At 42.5% G+C, this 19888-nt stretch overlaps 1 protein-coding gene across 13 annotated transcripts in view; it reads right to left on the bottom strand.

The window, feature by feature from the left end:
- The window catches only part of LOC106577027 (transcription factor COE3), a 72837-nt gene that overhangs the window by 3392 nt on the left and 49557 nt on the right, over positions 1–19888 (bottom strand). For 7 of the 13 annotated variants that reach the window (XM_014154675.2, XM_014154682.2, XM_014154679.2 and 4 more), the window contains exons 9-14: positions 19650–19783; positions 19322–19448; positions 5759–5847; positions 824–889; positions 540–711; positions 231–416 (exon numbers count right to left, since the gene is read on the bottom strand). In XM_014154675.2, the coding sequence (XP_014010150.1) occupies positions 231–416; positions 540–711; positions 824–889; positions 5759–5847; positions 19322–19448; positions 19650–19783 (774 nt within the window). The remainder of the gene's footprint in view (positions 1–230; positions 417–539; positions 712–823; positions 890–5758; positions 5848–19321; positions 19449–19649; positions 19784–19888) is intronic. The other 6 variants (XM_014154677.2, XM_014154681.2, XM_014154678.2 and 3 more) reach the window with 1 other exon arrangement.

Below are 19888 nucleotides of genomic sequence, written 5' to 3'. Positions count from 1 at the left end.
GGTGTGGGGAGGGGGGGGGGTAAGAACATGCTATCGGACTAAACTGGGCTGTATTCAGTGAGGTGAAACGTTCAGAACATTGCCTATAGAAATGTAAACAATAGAGTCTAACATGATTCTGATTCGCTACCTGACAGACAAGTATAACTGCCCTACACAATACATTTCCATCTGAACATTGTGTAACTTTGCTCCCTCCTGAACAGGTCTGAGATGGCAGCTCTACTCACTTCCATATGGAGAGTTGGCAGAGGATCCGTTGAGGAACCCAGGGGAGCTGGAAACTCCCAGGTTGGACATGCCAGAGTTCCCGTAGCCATTCATACTGTTACTGACGGTGTTGTAGCTGGACTGCTGTGGGGTGCTGCTGGTGATGTACCCTCGTGGAGACACACTGCTAGTGTTCCGGCTGTAGCCTACCGACGAAGAAGAGGAGGATGGGGTGGTTCGAGGTCTATAGGATTCATTTATTCTTTAATTCATTACTTACTTCGCTGACTGTGAAGGATTCTTGACCACTAAGCATAAGTTCCACTTACCCTGGTCGTTTCCCTGGGACTCGGACACGTTGACGGCTAGCTGGCTGCTGAAGGAGTTGACTCCCATCATGCCGTGGGAGGCTGTGTTGGCGAGGGAGGGGATCTGGTTGTGGTTACGGGGAACGCTGTACAGGGCCTCCGCTATGTCTGCTGCCCTCTTCAGAATGATCTCCTGTGAAACATGGAGGGAGAAGTTAAGAGTTATTGAGCTGCTCTCCCTCAGTCATCCATTATGGTAGCTTTGTTTGTTTGTAAGACGTGTGTGTCTCTGTCAGTCTGCATACCTGGTTATTGTGGGGCATCCCATACAATGCTTCAACAAGGTCAGCTGCTCTCTTCAGCAATACCTCCTGATTAAAAAAATAGGAAAGACAGATATTATTGAAATGCTGATGGCAGACTATGTTCAATGGCACTGTTCAACAAACACCATGACATGGAATGTAACAATAAGAGTCATTTTTTTTACACATACAATAGGAGGTATTTGTTAGGTGGGTAAATAAAAGTGACCCTGTATTGAGAGGCACCAACACTGCATTAGGCCACCAACTCTTCATAGAACCACTGGGAACAATGAATAATGTCCCATCTCTTAATTAAACCAGCGTAGGCCTTAAAAACAACACCTCACCCTCAAATTCTGGGCTCGCGTTTGCACAAGAGTTCAGCACTGGAGTCTCCTTTCTTCAGAACAATAAAGTGAATTAGCTTGGGTTAATCTAGTTCTGCCGTAATGACATTAAGACATTTTTCAATTAACCTCTTTGACTGGCTGTTGTAAAGGACTTCACAAATGACTTCCCATCCAGCGAGAGTCTGGGTGCTTGTGCCTCGGGGACATGGATGCATGGGATGTATTCTTATCCATGTCTGCATGCTTGTCCCTGCTTCACCAATAAGGATTAGCCATGTTGCTTTGGGTCTTAACACTGAGAAGGAGTTGGCCCTGGATCCTGTTCCCTGCTCTACTTCAGAATAGAGCGTGTTAGTGTGCTTTTATCTGCTCTTTGAATTGAGCACTTAATGAAATCATTCATGGAGCACGGCACTGCTTTGTTTAGTGTGATGCTCCAAGCAATATGTTAGGAAAAGCATCTCCTCCACTTAGGAGCATTTATTCTCACAAAGACACGCTTGAGCTATTGCTGTGGTGTTTTATTTGAATGCTTCTTTACTGTCACCTGCTGTATTGCAGCAGTGTGTTGACTTTCCGTCAGAACCCCGGTTAAAAGCGATGCAAATCTGTCACTAGAAACATCTCAGATGGCGCTTGTTTTCTTCCCACATTGCGTGTTTTCCTTCACGGGCCTCAGTAATTTGTGTGAAGTGTTCCATCACTTGGCAATAGAAATCTGGGATTAAGACGGCAGCTGCCATAAATGAATGTAAACACAGCCATCGCGCCTTCAAACAGCGGCCTCCAAGACTTGGCCTGCGTTTCCAAGGAAGCGCGTATGGAGCGTGTATGGAGTGTGTATGGGCCTCCTTTCATCCTGAAGAGCCATATCTTCCTAAATTCCTTGATTTATCAAGATGAAATGCTGTAGAAGCCACTTTTAGCATGTGCCATGCTCTTATAGAAACATAGAGCTTAATCCACCAAGTTACCGGATGGGTGGCTCTCTTTAAAATGAGCATTTACCTCTGAAATTGGTGTGTATGCTCAACGTTGCATGCATCTAGTTTGCATACAAATAAAGAATTATGGTTGTCATGAAGCAGGTTCACTAAATGAGAGGACCAGCTGTCTTGCTGTGTTCTCATCAGGCAGAACAGATTCCTCTCTTGCTCGATGAGTGAGACAAAGTGTTTTTTCTTTCCTTTTTCCTGCAGTTAATAATTACCAATAATCTATTCTATCATATTTGAAGATCTTCTACATGCCTCTCAATTTCAAACAACAATTATAGCAATTAAGACTGTCACGTTCGCAAGCCATGTTTCATTCTCTGAAAACCTCCTCTCCATCCTTGTCCATATGGTACTTTGCAGCAGCAACATAAGGACAGCTTGGAAAAAAGAGAGAAAACGATATTGCCTCTCATCCTTAATCTGTCGTTTACCGCGTGGCGTCTTAACTAACCAAGCTCACTCGCAGGGCTATGCTTAAGTGGTAGCCTAGTCATATCCGAGGATGATGGGAAGTGTGATACCCAATCAACCAAGGAGTTTGTTTTGTTTCCGACGAGACACTTTCACGCGTATCGGCTCACGCTGTGAATACGATTAGCACCGAATGGCGTTCTGAGGGCATTTCCATGTAAATCTGGATACTGCTTCAGCATAAAATGTAATTGGCTTTCTTGTCATGGAGACAGACATATCAGAACACCATGTTAAATTGAAAACAATTAAAGCCGTAGATGATCTCTTGTTTTGTGACAAAGGCATGACAGCTTTTCTGGTATTCCTTGTTCTACACGTTTTACACATGCTCAACAACTGATCACAGATCAGCCAAGAACTAGACACCATTAAAACCACCAAATGAACTCTGTTGTTAACTGACAAAGGCTTGAGAAATGTTGAGGTATTGCATGTTTTACACGGTAGCCTAAAACCCGTCTAAATGTGATTCTCCACATGGTAGATTAGCTAGGATTGTGTATTTATGTTATCACAGTTAATAAAAGGGGGCCCAGGTTATGTAGCTTGGAGTGGTAATGCCATTATAAAACTGTAAGGCAATTACTGTGTTAGCTCTAGCCTGAGGTAATGAATACATTCAGAAGGATAGGGCCATTAGATGTAGGTACTTCAAAGAGCACAAGAATAGACATTCATTTAAATACATGGATAATTGCTTGACATGAACACATTTGTAATATTTATTTTCTCCTTGTGGATTTCACAAAGAATTGGAAAAGAATAGGTTTGTGTTCATTTTGGGAAAAAAAGAGAGAAGCGAATGCAATCAATGTAATAATAAAACAATATTGGGTTTCTGCTTTTAATTTTGTAATGAATCTAATTTGTTACAGAAGAAAGGAGAAATTGAGTGTGTTATAATGCGATATCCAGTCTATTTGTCCATTACTGCCACAGGGCACAAAATGGTATTATAAATTGTATTTTTTTATGGGAGGAATCTAAAATTGTTTTATAACAAGATCTTAAAAAGGAGGGTGAATTCCTAAGTCGCTGTTCACTTAACGCCATGCCCACAAACTAATCTCCTTTCACATCGCTTGACTGTTCACACTTGTTACTTTCATATTCACTCTGGACTCTGCATTGGATTTTTATATCGCTGCTTGTCCCTTAGGGTCAGTCTGTCATCTGCAATGTTGTCTTAAAATTACAAGGTAAACTTCAATCAGAGCACACTTCCCCCCTTTTTTCTCGGTGTAGCAACAATATTAGCGTGCATCCCTTGCAATCCATGAGCACTCCCATATTGGCTTTCTGTCTCCTCACAATTACCACGTGTCTTACTGGTCCTGGGGAAAAGGCTGGTGGAAATCAATAGCGCCATAATATTATCAACTGGAGGGTGAAGTCATTGAGGGAGGGGGGCCGGTGTCGATTTGCCTTTCTGCTAATGCATACTTCACCTCCTCCAGCTTTATCTCCTTTTTATAGAGTCTCTTCGCTTCACCTGCAGCCCATAATGGCTGTTCTCTTCATGCCGTATCTCTTCTCGTTCACAATGTACATGCTAGCTAGCCTGAGGCTCTTATATTGAGAATTTGCTGTTGAACCCGAGAGGCGACCCTCAGATGGCAAGCTTAACAATGATGAATCACTCTGTAGGATCATTTACTTGGCCCCCTGAACCCCATACTTGGGTCCATTAGAGAGCAAATCAAATATGTATATTGTTTATTAGAAGTGCAGGGTTTCATTTCACTCTGAGCTTGGGCCATGTGAGGGCTGGGGGGAGACCCTGCTATATTAAGTAAGTAAGCACACTGAGGAAACTCATCTCAGATTCAGAGTGAAAGATTGTTTTATCGCCAAAAGGCATTTTGTTCTCCAAGAAGAAAAAATGGATGCTGTAAAACAAGTATACATCACTGTATTCCTTGTTATATTCAAATTGTAGATTATACAGAAATGTACTGACTAAATTGAGTGTGCAGACAGATACCCAGGGCAGGGAGACTTGGAGAGAAACTCACAGCCATAAAAACTAAGTGAACCTTTCCTTTGGTCTTACAAATGTTCTGTTGAAATTAGAGTTGCATTTCATGTCCAGGTGTTGTTTTTCCACGGGGACCAAAGTCTAATTGAAACACTTCATATTGTGCACCAGAGACTGCTGGCTGCGATGTCGTATATCTTCCCATTGACTTAGCCCAGTGTCCATACTACACCACACAGCCTGGTCTTTATTAAATTGTCTGTTGGACGTTAATGATATTGCAGTGTTGCATGCTGGGCTTTAATAGATAAGGTCTTAAAAGGCTTTATGGTAATATTAAAACTCTGAGGTGGTCACCACTTTACTACATGCCAAGGGAGTCTGTGCAAACTAATCAGTCATAATATTACACTTGACGCAACTGGAATGCCAGTTATACCCAATGGGAATTAGAAGGGTCACAATCAGATGAGCCCAGTAATAGATTTATCAGAGTAAATCGAAATGCTAAGGAATCAAAGAATGTCTGAAATATGTAGTTTTGTTTTCATTTTGAAATATGCCAAAAAGTGTCACGAGCGTTTGGAAATAAAGAGTCTTTCAACACCTTTACTGAGTTCTAAAGAAAGCAGTGAGACCTAACGCATTATAATGTGTCCCTGGCCTTATTAGCCACACTAAGACGGGGACGGGGGACGGGACGGGGGACGGGGGGGGGGGGGGTTTACGAGCGTAGTCATGTAAACAACAGATTAAACCAAATGGAGCTGTGTAGAATGAAAGGAAAACATGAGTGGGGTAATGATGGCCCAGACGACCAGTTGATTATCATCTCCACAGACTACTGGAGAGGAAAGATGTCTGATTGAGCTATTTTACCACACGCATGCCTCCCTCTCTCGCTTCTCACTAAACCAATACGATCCCAAATCAATGCTAGATGGAGGCACCAGAGTGTTTGTGTATTGTATTTCTATTTGGTTAAAAGGTTTGAACTTCTTTTGATGTTGTTTTGTTTCTTGGTCTTTGATGATGTTGTTGGGTTAGCAGCTTTGGTGTGTGTATGGTGTGGTTTGTTGTGTCTGTGGTGTTGTTTTGTCTGTTTTTTGTGAAGATGAGATGTAACACTGACCTTTGGTAACCTCTCAGGGTCACCCGGGTGCCTGGGGATGACCTTCTGCAGCCTCTGGAATCCATAGTCGATGGTTGGCTCATTGAGGGCTAAAAAAAAAATTACATCCAATGGTTAGACAATGTGTAGTGAAGTAAATAACTACTCTGTAAACCAATGTCTGCAATGCACAGCAACTAGTAGGAATACTCTGTCACAAGTGTCACAAATCCCCTGCATCCAGTTACATTTTAATTTAGCAAAATAGCCATGATGACATGATGCAGTACATCAGTCTAGAGCAGGTCTCATATCTCTCACAGGGCGCTCTTCTTTTTATCTTCTAGGGAATATTGAGTGCAAACGACATAGTGGGGTGTGTTAATCAAACCAAGCTTTAATAATCTGTGAAAGGCATGTCCACAAATTGATCTAGCGTGAGTTGCTGTCACTCCAACGCTGCACCTACTGTACCACCCCGCTGCTCTACTGAAATACTACAGCAGATCACACAGAGCGATCAATCTCACCCACCTCTCAAATAGTAATCTGGAGCAGCGAGCCGTATTGGGCTATGAATCAGAGGCACAAAGTAAATGAATCATAAGCCAGACTTTGGTAAGACTAAGGCGTTTTATGTCTGACAGTCATAATGGGAAATTTAAGGCTTCCTTACAGCGCTCGCTGATTCTAAACAATCATGTACACCCGTAGGCCAGGGGGGAGGAAGGAGAGAGGAGGGAGAGAGGGAAGGGGGAGGAGGGGTAACGGGGGAAGGAACAACTTAATAGAGAACATCACTTCTCAATGTAGATATAATTTTCGGCAGAGTAACTCAGACGAGTGCGGCGGTGCATCATAAATCAATGGCTTTCTGTGGAGACTAATAAGAGCTGCCTGCCTCTATTCATTGTTCAGCCTGTAATTTGGCCCATCACTCATTACTCAGCATGTAATTTCAGCATTAACGGAATAATGCTCGCAGAACCTGCTGAACACGAGAGAACATAAACGCAAACGCCAAGCGTACAGCCAGGGCCACTGACACACAGACCAGGGAGCCACACACACACACGCACACACAACCTACCAAATCGTTGCTAGACAGGTACAGGGCTGTTCACCACATAAAGTGAGCTCCCAACAACCAAACGCACCACACACCGCACGTCACAACATACACTCCTGGAAATCTGATTTGACATCTCATCATGCAGATGAACAACAAAGGTCCGCTTTAGAACGTGAGGGAACGCCATTTTCTCCCTGATAAAGGATTGATCCGTGGTATTGATCTCACATGACAAGGCCCTAGCTGGGATTTTGCCCTCTTTCTTTTGTTATTTTTCTACACACCGCAAGGCGCATGCATGTGTGTGTGTGTGTGTGTGTGTTGTAGCCCTGCCAGACCCCGCTGCCCAGTGTGATGTAAATTGTGTATCTGTAAAAAACACTCCATAATCAGGCCATCAATCATCCCCGGCTGTCAGTAGGCTCTCGCTGGGTGATGCATCATGCTCTCCTGTCCTCTGCCTCAGCTGGGGCCTACACTGCACAACACACTACACTCAACACTGCAGCCGGGCATGCTGGGTACAGATACAGTAGCTAGCTACACCACAAGACCTGGGTAATAAAGGAGAAGTATGCGTATTTTGGAAGTATTTACAATTACAGTAATCCTGAAGTAATGCAGCCTGATGTAGTTTGAAAAACCTTTTTGAACATCTTGATATGTCATACACATTTAAACATAGTTAACGTTTAATTCTCTATCATTTCTGTTTGAAAACACTAAATTACTTGAACTACTATGGCGTCTAGGGGGAAAGGGGGCCTAGAACATGAGCATCACGTACCACAGATAGTAAACAAGATGTCTCTTCTCTCTTGCTCTTTAAGATATGGATTAAAGCATGTCTCAAGGTTCTGTGATTGGGGTGCAACTCTGGGCCATGAGCAGCGCATGTCGACGTGTCGCAATCTCATCTATCATGGAGATGATCTTTGTAACAACCCCGCGTAATGAAATTGGTGACACAGACCCCCATCTGCTATCGATTTCATGCAAATGACGTTGACAGCTGATGGAGACTTGCATTAGCGCTAAACGGTGCTGTCAGTTGATGAGTTGACAGTTCTGTAGTCGACCGTGTACACACAGAGACAAAAACTGTCAATAATCCTATAAGGACTGATGACGACATATACTGAGCACTTGTATTCATTCTGTACATTAAATATATTGTATTATAGTATGTATCATATTTGAGCTGAATAAATTCCATCTAATTTAGGTTGATTTCTTAACAATCAAACTTGAGTTCCATTTTACTATACATACACCACTATACTCTCTCAAACACCCCCAACTTACCTACTTCCTACCACCTTCTTCTAACCCTTTTGTATATTGTAGCTCTGAACTCTAGGATGCCCTTGGACCGCCAGCATGCATGCCAGCATGAGCTTCATCTCCATCATTCTACCAGCCCAGTGCAGTGTTGTGAGAGGTAAGCTAAGGAGGCGAAGAGCGCTGGAGTAGACTAGGGAGGGGAGCAGGCCCCCCTGCGAGGGTTCTCAGCCATGGTGAGGAAACATGAAACCCTCCACACACATCCCATAAATCCTGCTCTGGGTGGAAGTCTGGCTGGGGAGTGTGTGGTGGTGGTGGGGGTGGGGGGGCTGGCACGTTCCAGTCACGACCGCTTCCCGGCCCGCGGCCAATCAATACCACTTTCCTGTTTTAGAGGCGGGTAATTATGAGGTGGAGAGATTGTCTGACCTCTCACCCCTGCTGCATTACTCGGCTGATATTAAGATAAATTGCCTGATTTTGGGTAAACATATGCTGCAATTCAAACTGTCAGCACTGGTTTGCTCAGGGATAATTTGTATTGATCTCCTGGCTTCTTCCCCATTTTGCCTACTGACCTCACGGATAATTAGAGAGAAAGAGACACAGCGAGGTAAGGCAAGGGCTGCATTTCAATACTTTGCCAGTTATAAAGAGCGAGAATAAAGAAAGAGTGTGAAAAAAAGAGTGAATGAAATAGACTGATAAAATGTTCTCGTCTTCTGTACTAGCAATTCAGCTTGAAACACCTTGTTTAGTTCAACTTAATCTTTTCCTCATCACTTATGAGAAGCTATAATTGTTTTGTGTTCATAATAAAATGTTTAGCACTTAACAATAAAGTCATGCCAATCATTTTAGCGTTTTATTTGATTACAGCTGAAGAAGCAAAATTACTGTCACTTTTGAATAGGATGCACATGATTAAAAAGAGAAATGCCCAGCAGAGTTCATTCTTTGGATGCGAAAGCTGAGTGGAAACTTTATGAATATTTCAGTCATTTCCTCACTCTAGTGAGTGAATGGTCATGTTTCAGAATGAAAAAAATGGAATGCATGAGTTGGTGTGCAGCTGTGACCATATCAAATCTAATTTCAAGCACTACACACACACACACATACACAATCTATGGCAGGATTTCAATGGAATTCCTCTCCCTGGCATGTGTACTTCCCGATCTTATTTTGATCTAATGCCCTTAATCTACTCTGTCATCCGTTCATGCTCCTAACACATTCACTCCAGAAGGCTCCGAGCCCAGTGTCTTTGCTTAAAATGCAGAGTGGATGGCCAAACATGCGTCTGAGCACGGTCTACTGCTCCTTCTCCATGTACTCTAGAAATAGGACATGAGTAACCGCTCTAGAGGAGCAATGTAACATGGCCGTCGTTGGCAGATGAAAATGCTTATATGGCAATACGCCTGCATGCTCTCAGTATGTGGCAGTGTACTGAAGTCATGTACTGTATTGGCTTGCAGTAACAGTCAGTAACAGGGGAAAATGTTTGAGCAAAGCAGTACATTTAATGGAAATGGTTCCTTGTTAAGTCTGTGCTCTTGGAATGGAAGTTTGCAAAGAGCGCTAGCATTCTTGCCAGCCATTATTGGTTATTACGACAACTCTATCTTTCCCGGAGATAAATACTAGCCTTGTTGCCATTTGCCAGCTATTACTAATTATACTTAACTGCTTGGAGCCTATCTCCACTCGTCCTACACGTCTTTATTTTCTTTCCCTCTATCACAGATTATACTGAGGTGGAGAGAGAGTTGGAAGGGGAGCAGATAAACAGAACGAGGTGAACGAAGTGTTAGTGAGTTTGTAACTTGTGATAGTGTCCACCTGAAGCCTCATGGGCACCTGAGATCATCTTAAAGCTGCAACACAGATATGGGTCACAGATAGTATCACAATCACAACAGGAAATTACCTAATTTTACTGACATGAATAGGATCAAACAGGGATGAAAAAGGCCAATATCACTCAGTGTTATTGAAGGTAAATAGGTGAACTTAAACAGGTGATACAGCTGCAGGGATAACATGAGACATTTAGAGGTCATGCTGTTCAGAATTATACTGTAGATTTCCACTGTGGAGAGAGATCTAAAAGAAGCATACAGTCAGAACCCAACTTCAAACCAAACCAACCAATCTTAACTCATGGCAAACCCAAGCAAACCAAACCAGTGCATTTAACACTGACCATTATGCTCTCCATCCAAGCCAAGCTAACAGGGAGTTATTCCATCTCCAGGAGTCTCAGGTTGAGCAGGAAATTAACATTTCAAAGATCTGCCGGTAAGATGAATCAATAGAGAGAAATCAATGTTCATTGAAATTTCATGAACTTTGAGCTGATACATACAGCGAGATAAAACGACAGTTACAATTCCACCAGATATTGCTTCTGCAACAGATCAAATGTAATTAACACAGGTTAAATGGAGGGGATGTACTGTATCAGTTCACAATTCCATACTCTCAAAATTCCCTTAATCTCTGTATTGGAAATTAGTGGAGACACCTGATGGCTCCCCTTCGATGACATCTAAAGTGAGTGGTACCCTCCTCAAAGGACATAGAGGGGGACTTTCACACATTCCCGTCCAACAGAAATCAAATGGCCTCCCTTCACAGCTGATTGCAGCCGCAAATTAATATTGTAAAATGAAGATCAATACATGGACGGGGCCAAATCGATGACGGCTAAATTACCGCTGCGTTTTCCCCCTCATTCAAGATGAGTTGTGTTTTCCTCTCAAAGTCAATACCGTGCAGCATCTCTCATTCATTTCTCAATAAACTTGAGATGAATTTCAATCAAAGGCAGTGGTGGAGGTGGGTGTGGGGGGGATGGGGAATAGGGGGATGGGGATGGAGTTCTTTTAAAGCCCGTTGGGTGTGGAACATAGTGAAAATGGACACAGAGGGGAGAGAGGAGAGAAACCTCATCTATCTTGCTGCACAGGACTAATACTGTGCATTGAGGAATATCAAAATGGAGAACAGTTACCAAACAGACATCATCTAAGATTAACATCACTTTATTCATCAATTGTACACAAGGTCCAACTGGTGTTTGACTTCTGCTTTTATTCCAACCCCCTCTACATATACAGGCTGGAGCAGAGGGTTGCCACACTGGGCACGCGTGGAGTAGTTGTTCTGTAGAGTAAAGTGCCTTGCTCAAGGACACGCAATGGCATCTAGGATTTGATACCAGCTCACTTCCCACCAGATTTTTCCCGTCAGACCCAGGATTGGAACTGGTAACCCTCCAGTTACTGGCTCGCCTCTCTGACCGCTAATCTACCTGCCAACCTTGTATCTAACAATGCAGTACAATTTATAGAGGTGCCAATTAAATCCAAATCAATGAATAGGCCTATCATCCTTATAGAGAAACACCCCTGTACCGATACTATCCTTTAAACTGTAAAGCCACTCCTTGCAATACACTCTACAGAGGGATGCAATGCGGTAAAAGACATGCTCATCTGCCGCCACTTATTTCGATACATTTTCCAGCGCAGGATTTCCCAGGACTGTTAATGATTCCACTGTGTGAAATAATGTCACAGTGTGCTCCTCAAAGTCTACCTGACAAACTGCTTGAAAACGAAGGAGTGGGAGAGTATGTGTCAAGTCAGCCCTCTAATTGGACGAAAGGACCTTCCTCTCCTGAAACATTGCACACGTTCACAAAGGCTCTCTGGCTGAGACTGTGTAACTAGGTGACGAGTGTCTCAGTCACTCACGAGGAGCTACAGCTAAATACCAGGCTTGTAATGAGACAGACAGGGAAACTGAGTAACAGTGATGGCAACATCAGCTATCTATACATTGCTCATATTACTACACTACACTCGTAGGTTAAAAGAGATGCCATTGAAAGCCCCTCTTACACAGATCTGTTTACATTGTTTACATACCTCTGTGAATGCCTTTGATTACAGTGTATCTTACAGTGTGTCTAGGCCACACCCCATCCCTGACTAGCTGCTACCAAACCCTGCCCTGCAGGGGAGGAAACCGTGAGGAGGCTCTGTATCTGATCTGCTCCAAATCCGGGACTTCAAAGAGAGTCTGGGCTGAAGGGCGGAGGGGAGCTGTAGGGTTAGACCCGATACACAGACTGAACAGCACAAGGCCCGGACTGATGTGCTTTGATAAAGGAGTCCATGTTTACTGAACTGCAGTTTTTTTGTCAAGAGCCAACCATTTCTGCTTGGAGTGCGGCAAAGGGCTTAATTTTAGATTTGAAGACTATATCACTTTGGATCTCTGTCCAACTGAGTGAGGATAAAGAGGTCAGTCAAGGTACACATCAATATTCATTGCATTACATGTGCAATGCATAGCATCTTGATCTGCATTGCTTTCTGTGTGGGGTTTTAGGCTGGGTTTCTGTACAGCACTTTGTGACATCGGCTGATGTAAAAAGGGCTTTATAAATACATTTGATTGATTGACGAGCAGTACAGTAAATATGAACACAACATAAATGTTCATAATTGTGAGTTTTGCGGTGTAGGATAGCATTACTTTTAACAATATACAGTGCCTTCAGAAAGTATTCACACCCCTTGATTTTTTCCACATATAGTTGTGTTACAGCCTGGATTTAACATGGATTACATAAATTATTTTGGTCAGTTGCCTACACACAATACCCCATAATGTCAAAGTGGAATTACGTTTTTAGACATTTTTACAAATTAATAAAAAATGAAAAGCTGAAAGGTTGAGTCAATAAGTATTCAACCCCATTTTAATGGCAAGCCTAAATAAGTTCAGGAGTAAAACTTGTTTAACAAGTAACATAATAAGTTTCATGGACTCACTCTGTGCGCAATAATAGTGTTTAACGTCATTTTTCTATGACTACCACATCTTTGTACCCCACACATACAATTATCTGTAAAGTAAACACAGATTCAACCACAAAGACCATATCCCTTTGAGCATGGTGAAGTTATTAATTACACTTTGGATGGTGTATCAATACACCCAGTCACTACAAAGATACAGGCGTCCTTCCTAACTCAGTTGCCGAAGTGGAAGGAAACTGCTCAGGGATTTAACCATGAGGCCAATGGTGACTTTAAAACAGTTACAAAGTTTAATGGCTGTGATAGGAGAAAACTGAGGCTGGAGCAACAACACTGTGGTTACTCCACAAAACCTAATTGACAGAGTGAAAAGAAAGAAGCCTTTACAGAATAACAATATTCCAACACATGCATCCTGCAACAAGGCACTAAAGTAATACTGCAAAAAATGTGGCAAAGCAATTAACTTTTTGTCTTGAATACAAAGTGTTATGTTTGGGACAAATCCAATACAACACATTACTGAGTACCATTCTCCATATTTTCAAGCATAGTGGTGGCTGCATCATGTTATGGGTATGCTTGAAATCATTAAGGACTGGGGAGTTTTTCAGGATAAAAAAATAAACGGAATGGAGCTAAGCATAGGCAAAATTCTAGAAGAAAACCTGGTTCAGTCTGCTTTCCACTAGACACTGGGAGATGAATTCACCTTTCAGCAGGACAATAACCTAAAACACAAGACCCTACACTGGAGTTGGTCACCAAGAAAACAGTGAATGTTCCTGAGTGGCTGAGTTACAGATCTACTTGGAAATCTATTGCAAGACCTGAAAATGGTTGTCTAGCAATGCTCAACCAATCAACCAATTTAACAGAGCTTGAAGAATTTTGAAAAGAATAAAGGGCAAATGTTGCACAATCCAGATGTGGAAAGCTCTTAGAGACGTACCCAGAAAGACTCACAGCTGTAATTGCTGCCAAAGGTGCTTCTGCAAAGTATTGACTCAGGAGTGTGAATACTTATGTAAATTAGATATTTCTGTATTTCATTTTCAATAAATTAGCAGAAATGTCTAAAAACATGTTTTCACATTGTCATGATGGGGTATTACAGTGGCAAGAACAAGTATGTGAACCCTTTGGAATTACCTGGATTTCTGCATACATTTGACATAATATTTGATCTGATCTTCATCTAAGTCACAACAATAAACAAACACAATGTGCATAAACTAATAACATAAATTATTGTATTTTTCTTGTCTATATTGAATACATCATTTAAACATTCACAGTGTAGGTTGGAAAAAGTATGTGAACCCCTAGGCTGATGACTTCTCCAAAAGCTAATTAGAGTCAGGAGTCAACTAACCTGGAGTCGAATCAATGAGACGAGATTGGAGATTTGGGTTAGAGCTGTCCTGCCCCATAAAAAAACTCACAAAATTTGAGTTTGCTATTCACAAGAAGCATTGCCTGATGTGAACCATGCCTTGAACAAAAGAGATCTCAGAAAGACCTAAGATTAAGAGTTGTTGCCTTGCATAAAGCTGGAAAGGGTTACAAAAGTATCTCTAAAAGTCCTTTCTTGGTAAGACAATTTGTCTATAAATGTAGACATTTCAGCACTGTTGCTACTCTCCCTAGGAGTGGCCATTCTGCAAAGATGACTGCAAGAGCACAGCACAGAATGCTCAATGAGGTTAAGAAGAAACCTCTGTCAGCTAAAGATGCTAACATCTCTGTCGACGAGTCTACAATACGTAAAACACTAAACAAGAATGGTGTTCATGGGAGGACACCATTGAAGAAGCCAATGCTGTCCAAAAAAACATTCCTGCACATCTGGAGTTCCCTTAAAAAGCACCTGGATGTTCCACAGCGCTTCTGGCAAAATATTCTGTGGACAGATTAAACTTAAGTTGTGTTGTTTGGAAGGAACATACAACACTATGTGTGGAGAAAAAAAGGCACAGCACACCAACATCAAAACCTCATCCCAACTGTAAACTATGGTGGAGGGAGCATCATGGTTTGGGGCTGCTTTGTTGCCTCAGGGCCTGGACAGCTTGCTATCATCGCCGGAAAAATTAATTCCCAAGTTTATCAAGACATTTTGCTGGAGAATGTAGGGCTATCTGTCCTCCAATTGAAGCTCAACAGAAGTTAGGTGATGCAACAGGACAACAACCCAAAAGACAGAAGTAAATCAACAACAGAATGACTTTAACAGAAGAAAATATGCCTTCTGGAGTGGCCCAGTCAGTCCTGACCTCAACATGATTGAGATGCTGTGGCATGATCTCAAGAGAGCGGTTCACACCAGACATCACAAGAATACTGTGGAACTGAAACTGTTTTGTATAGAGGAATGGTCCAAAATTCCTCCTGACCGTTGTGCAGGTCTGATCCGCAACTACAGAAAACGTTTGGTTGAGGTTATTGCTGCCAAAGGAGGGTCAACCAGTTATTAAATACAAGGGTACACATACTTTTTCCAACCTGCACTGTGAATGTTTACATGGTGTGTTCAATAAAGACATGAACAATTATAATTGTTTGTGTGTTATTAGTTTAAGCAGGCAGTGTTTGTCTATTGTTGTGACTGAGATTAAGATCAGATAACATTTTATGACCAAGTTATGCAGAAATCTAGGTAATTCTAAAGGGTTCACATACTTTTTCTTCCCACTGTATGTGTAGTTGGTGAGAATTATATATGTTTTTATTAATTTTGTGTTCAGGCTATAACACAACAAAATGTGGAAAAAGTCAAGGGGTATGAATACTTTTTGAAGGTACATACAGTATTAACGCCTTTATTTTCCATCCCCTACCAGACTGACATGTCTTGATCTCCAACAGTATTCAGTGAATCACCCATGACCCCTTTGTCCTTATGTTGATGAATGACTGCCGTATAGCCATTTTGTCAGATTCTGGTGCAGTGGAGTCGATACTGTCACCTTGACAAGAAAACTTTGTGATTCATCAGCCTTCAAGGCTGTCTAGCCTCAACTCATACCTGGCAAGAGATGCTCACTGTATGGGGCATCATCAGCATCATCCAAAACCCTTCACCCAGACCCAGTGTGTTGCATAGCAGCCTTCTGTGAGATCAGATAAATGGCACTCGTTACAGTCAGCCTTATAGGGAGAAAAAAATAAAACACTTGACTTGTACTAATAACACAGAAACCAAACTGCTCACCAAAGGTCTGAAAACGAAGCACTCTGTCATATCCCAGCTTGGGAAATTAGCAAATAATGTTCCTTTCCCGCTGACAAATGTATGACAGCTACCCTTCATCTATCATTCTCTCCTAACGTTATGATGCATGTCCCGGATCCCCAATAGAATATACAGGCGACGTTTACTGACCCTCAATTTACCCATGACAAATGGGGTCTCGGTTAATGTGCTATTTCTGGGGCGAGCTAGGGGTTCATTTGAACACAATTCCCGGGTATAGGGATGTCACTGATTAGGATAAATAGTAGCTGAGTGTGTTAGCAGCAGTGCCAGCACTTCATATTACTAAGGGTCTCCATAGGGAGTGGTCCTGGGAGGGTAGCTCTTATAGAAATCAAGTCTAGCTAGAAACCAAAAGCTCTCATGCAATTAGGGTTTCAAAGTCAATGTTTTTACTGATAGTTTACTCTTTTGCACTGGTGTCGGCCTATAGTAACTTTATGGTAAAAAGCAATCACATAAGTTTTACCCAATTGAAGTCACATATGGCCCTTTATAAAAGCCCTTTAAGAACAAACACAGATCCTCTATGCAGTAGTTAATAAAGTGTGAAGTATTGACTAGAGGACAGCTGGACCTGTCCCTTTTTGCTAACCTTGCTAACCTAGTTTGATCCTCCAGTCACCCTGATCAATTGATAACCAATACATGGATCAGATACAGGACAAACCACAACAACCCACTGGGAACAGATGGCACTTCAACGTCTAGTTTTGATTTACATTTGGTTCAGTTGTCAACTAATGTGAATTCAACGTGAAATCAACAAAAACTGTCACCGTGTCATTCGAGTTCAGTTAAAGGTTGGGTGCAACAAAAAAACCCGAAATGCCATTATGTTGATGACTTTTTGCAAATCCAATCAGTTTTCCGCGTTGATTCATCCTCATCACATAGATTTTTGGGGTTGAAATTTTGTGGAAACAACATTGATTAAACCCGTTTTTGGGGTACACTATGTACTTTTCCTAAAGTAGAACAATTCGGTAAACATTGATACAATAATTAAGCATGTGTGGATTATGAAGCAATTGTTGTATTACTGATAATAAGCCTGTGGCCACAGTGAAATATACATTGCTAACTAGAGTACATAGCTTAATAAAGCACACTCTCAAATTTTGCAGAATTATGTGTCTCTGTAGCTGGTGTTTCCATGATTGAACATACTCAATGCATACAGGATTATTGATGTACATTACAGGGTGCTCACATCCTCTGACTGAATTGTTAGTTTTGGAGGTGGTCCAGAATACTAATCCAACAAGACACCACTCTCTGCCGTTAGAATTGACTGCAGTCTACTCTATGTTGACTCTTGGTAATTTGTGATCATTTATTAAATTGAGCGAGCTAAATCTCCACAATTAGGGCCTGTCGGGCGAGAAGAGTCAACATGAAAAGGTCTAAAAGCGCTTCTCTCAACGACATGATGCAAAGTCACGCTTGAAGGGTAGCTTTGATAAATGGACCTTTGATATGCACACGTTGCCTGGCCACTGAAATGACAAGAGAATGTCCTCTTTTTGTTGCCAGTCCACGTTGTACTTAACTGTCCGAGAGGTAATGTCCCCCTATCAACTCACAATTACTGTACATCTGGAGTCCGTGTTAATTCTGTCGTTAAGTTCCCGGAGCTCGTTAACAGTTTCATGTCGACCCTGGTACAATCAGGGTGATCCAATCTGGGAATAGCAGTAGTCTGAGGAGCTAGACTTGTCTTATTGGTGGGCCCTCTCTTTTAATTCACCACACTAATCAATTGTACTGCCGTTGCCTCCCAGGTTAATTGTATCTTTCTACTAACTGGAACAGAGCAGGAACCAGAGAAGGAAAAAGGAACGAAATCAACATAGATCGAGAAGGGGACAGGTTCCCCCAGTAAAACCTGATGGTAATCATCCCAATCCGCTTAGTCCGTGTGACTAATGGGGTCTGTTCTTAAGAGACCTGGCACATTTACCGGGGTGCTATAGAAGCCAATAATGTCTCTTAACTTATACACCTTCCCAGGCTTCACACATATGCACATACGCTCACACACTCAGCACACTGCACTTTTGTTTCATTATCCCAGTGCCTTGTTGGCCTCTGCTCTGCTTCTGCTAGGGAGGTTAAACGCAGGAGTGCTAGGCCAGACTGCACGGTTGGAGGGGAAGGGAACGGGTGGCTTGGGGGGGGCTTGATGAGAAACAGCTGCCCAGGATGGAAGGGGTCTGGGTAGGGGGGGGGGGTTAAGGGGGTCCACCCCCCCCCCTTCACCCACACCCTCCACTTTTTTGAGGGAGAGTGCTTTGACGCGCCTCGTCTCATTCTAGCCATCGGTGTTAGAACAGACGGAGGCTTCCAGGTCAGACAGCCCCTGACCCTCATGACCTCTGCCTCCTCACCAATGATGACAGATAAGACCACCACATCCCTCTGTTAGCCAAGATAATCCACCTATACTTATGGTGTGACACTCACACAAGACTCACACACACACACACACACACACACACACACACACACACACACACACACACATACGCTCACAAATACCCTTAACTGCATCCTTCTATTTCTCTCTAGTTCAGTCACTACTTTCATTAAAATTACAATATATTGAAAAAATCTGCAAATTATTAGATGCATATCTGACAAGCGAGGAGAGAAATATAATTGGCAGAGTGAATTATCCTGACAGATTGAATTTAACAGAGCTTGGCAGCGCCGACTTCTAATGGCAGTTCAGGGAGAGATCAGGTTGCACTCATAGAAGTCCTTCCACCAAACACCTTTAGCTAGCGGTGCAGTTCTCACACATTGAACATTCCAGACCCAGAAAGCAGGGGTCTGGTTAGTCCATCATTACTGCCTTGATACTGGGACCCTGTTCCAATACTGTGAAAATGCATCCTCACTTCCAGTCTAACCATAGATGCAAAATGACTGGAGGGGTAAAAGTTATGTATGTCAGGGAACCCTTGTTTTTTTTATCCAAATGTATCAGATCAGTGACTACTTTAAGGGAGTGAGGAAGTAAGTGTGCACGATTTTGAACAGAGTTTGTGTTTCATCCAGAGAGGATGCATAGTCAGGGCACTAAACCCAGGGATGTGAGACTGAAAGAAGCATTAAGCATCCTGACTCACCGGTGTAGACAAATCTTCCAGGAGCCCCTTTGCAGAACTGCTTGGACTTGTAGGACAGCGTGACCTCCACCACACCAGGAATGTGCCTGGGAGGGGTCTGGACGCGGATGGCGTGGGGGGTGATGAGCTGGATGACAGGGCACAGGAACCATTGAGTCTGACCATACCTACTAAGGTCTCGTACAAACATACAAAAGAATGGCTATCGTTACTAGTTTTTATAGTAAAGGCTTCAGTTTCTAATAGGATATGTTTAGTAAAAACGGTAAGATACTTAAACCTAGGCTGGAATTCAATCAAATCAATGGTGTGACAAAAAATACTGTACCTCACTCCAGACAAGCATGGTCCCGAAGACGACCTGCAGGCCGTCAAAGAAGTTGTCCCCAATGATGATGACAGTGGCCCCTCCTGTGGTCCATCCCTCACTGGGGCTGATGGCCTTGATGCAAGGGGTGGCTGCTTAACATAGAGGAAAGAAGAGCCTATTCAGTACCTACACTTCGACATAGCCTGATGTCTTTATCCCAATAGAAAGACATATCATGGAAATAAGCCTGGAGAGAG

The sequence above is a fragment of the Salmo salar genome, chromosome ssa18 (genome assembly GCF_905237065.1).
Source record: "Salmo salar chromosome ssa18, Ssal_v3.1, whole genome shotgun sequence".
NCBI classification, from domain to species: domain Eukaryota; kingdom Metazoa; phylum Chordata; class Actinopteri; order Salmoniformes; family Salmonidae; genus Salmo; species Salmo salar.
Note: the sequence above shows the minus strand (reverse complement) of the source record. Positions and strands in the feature narration are given on the sequence as shown.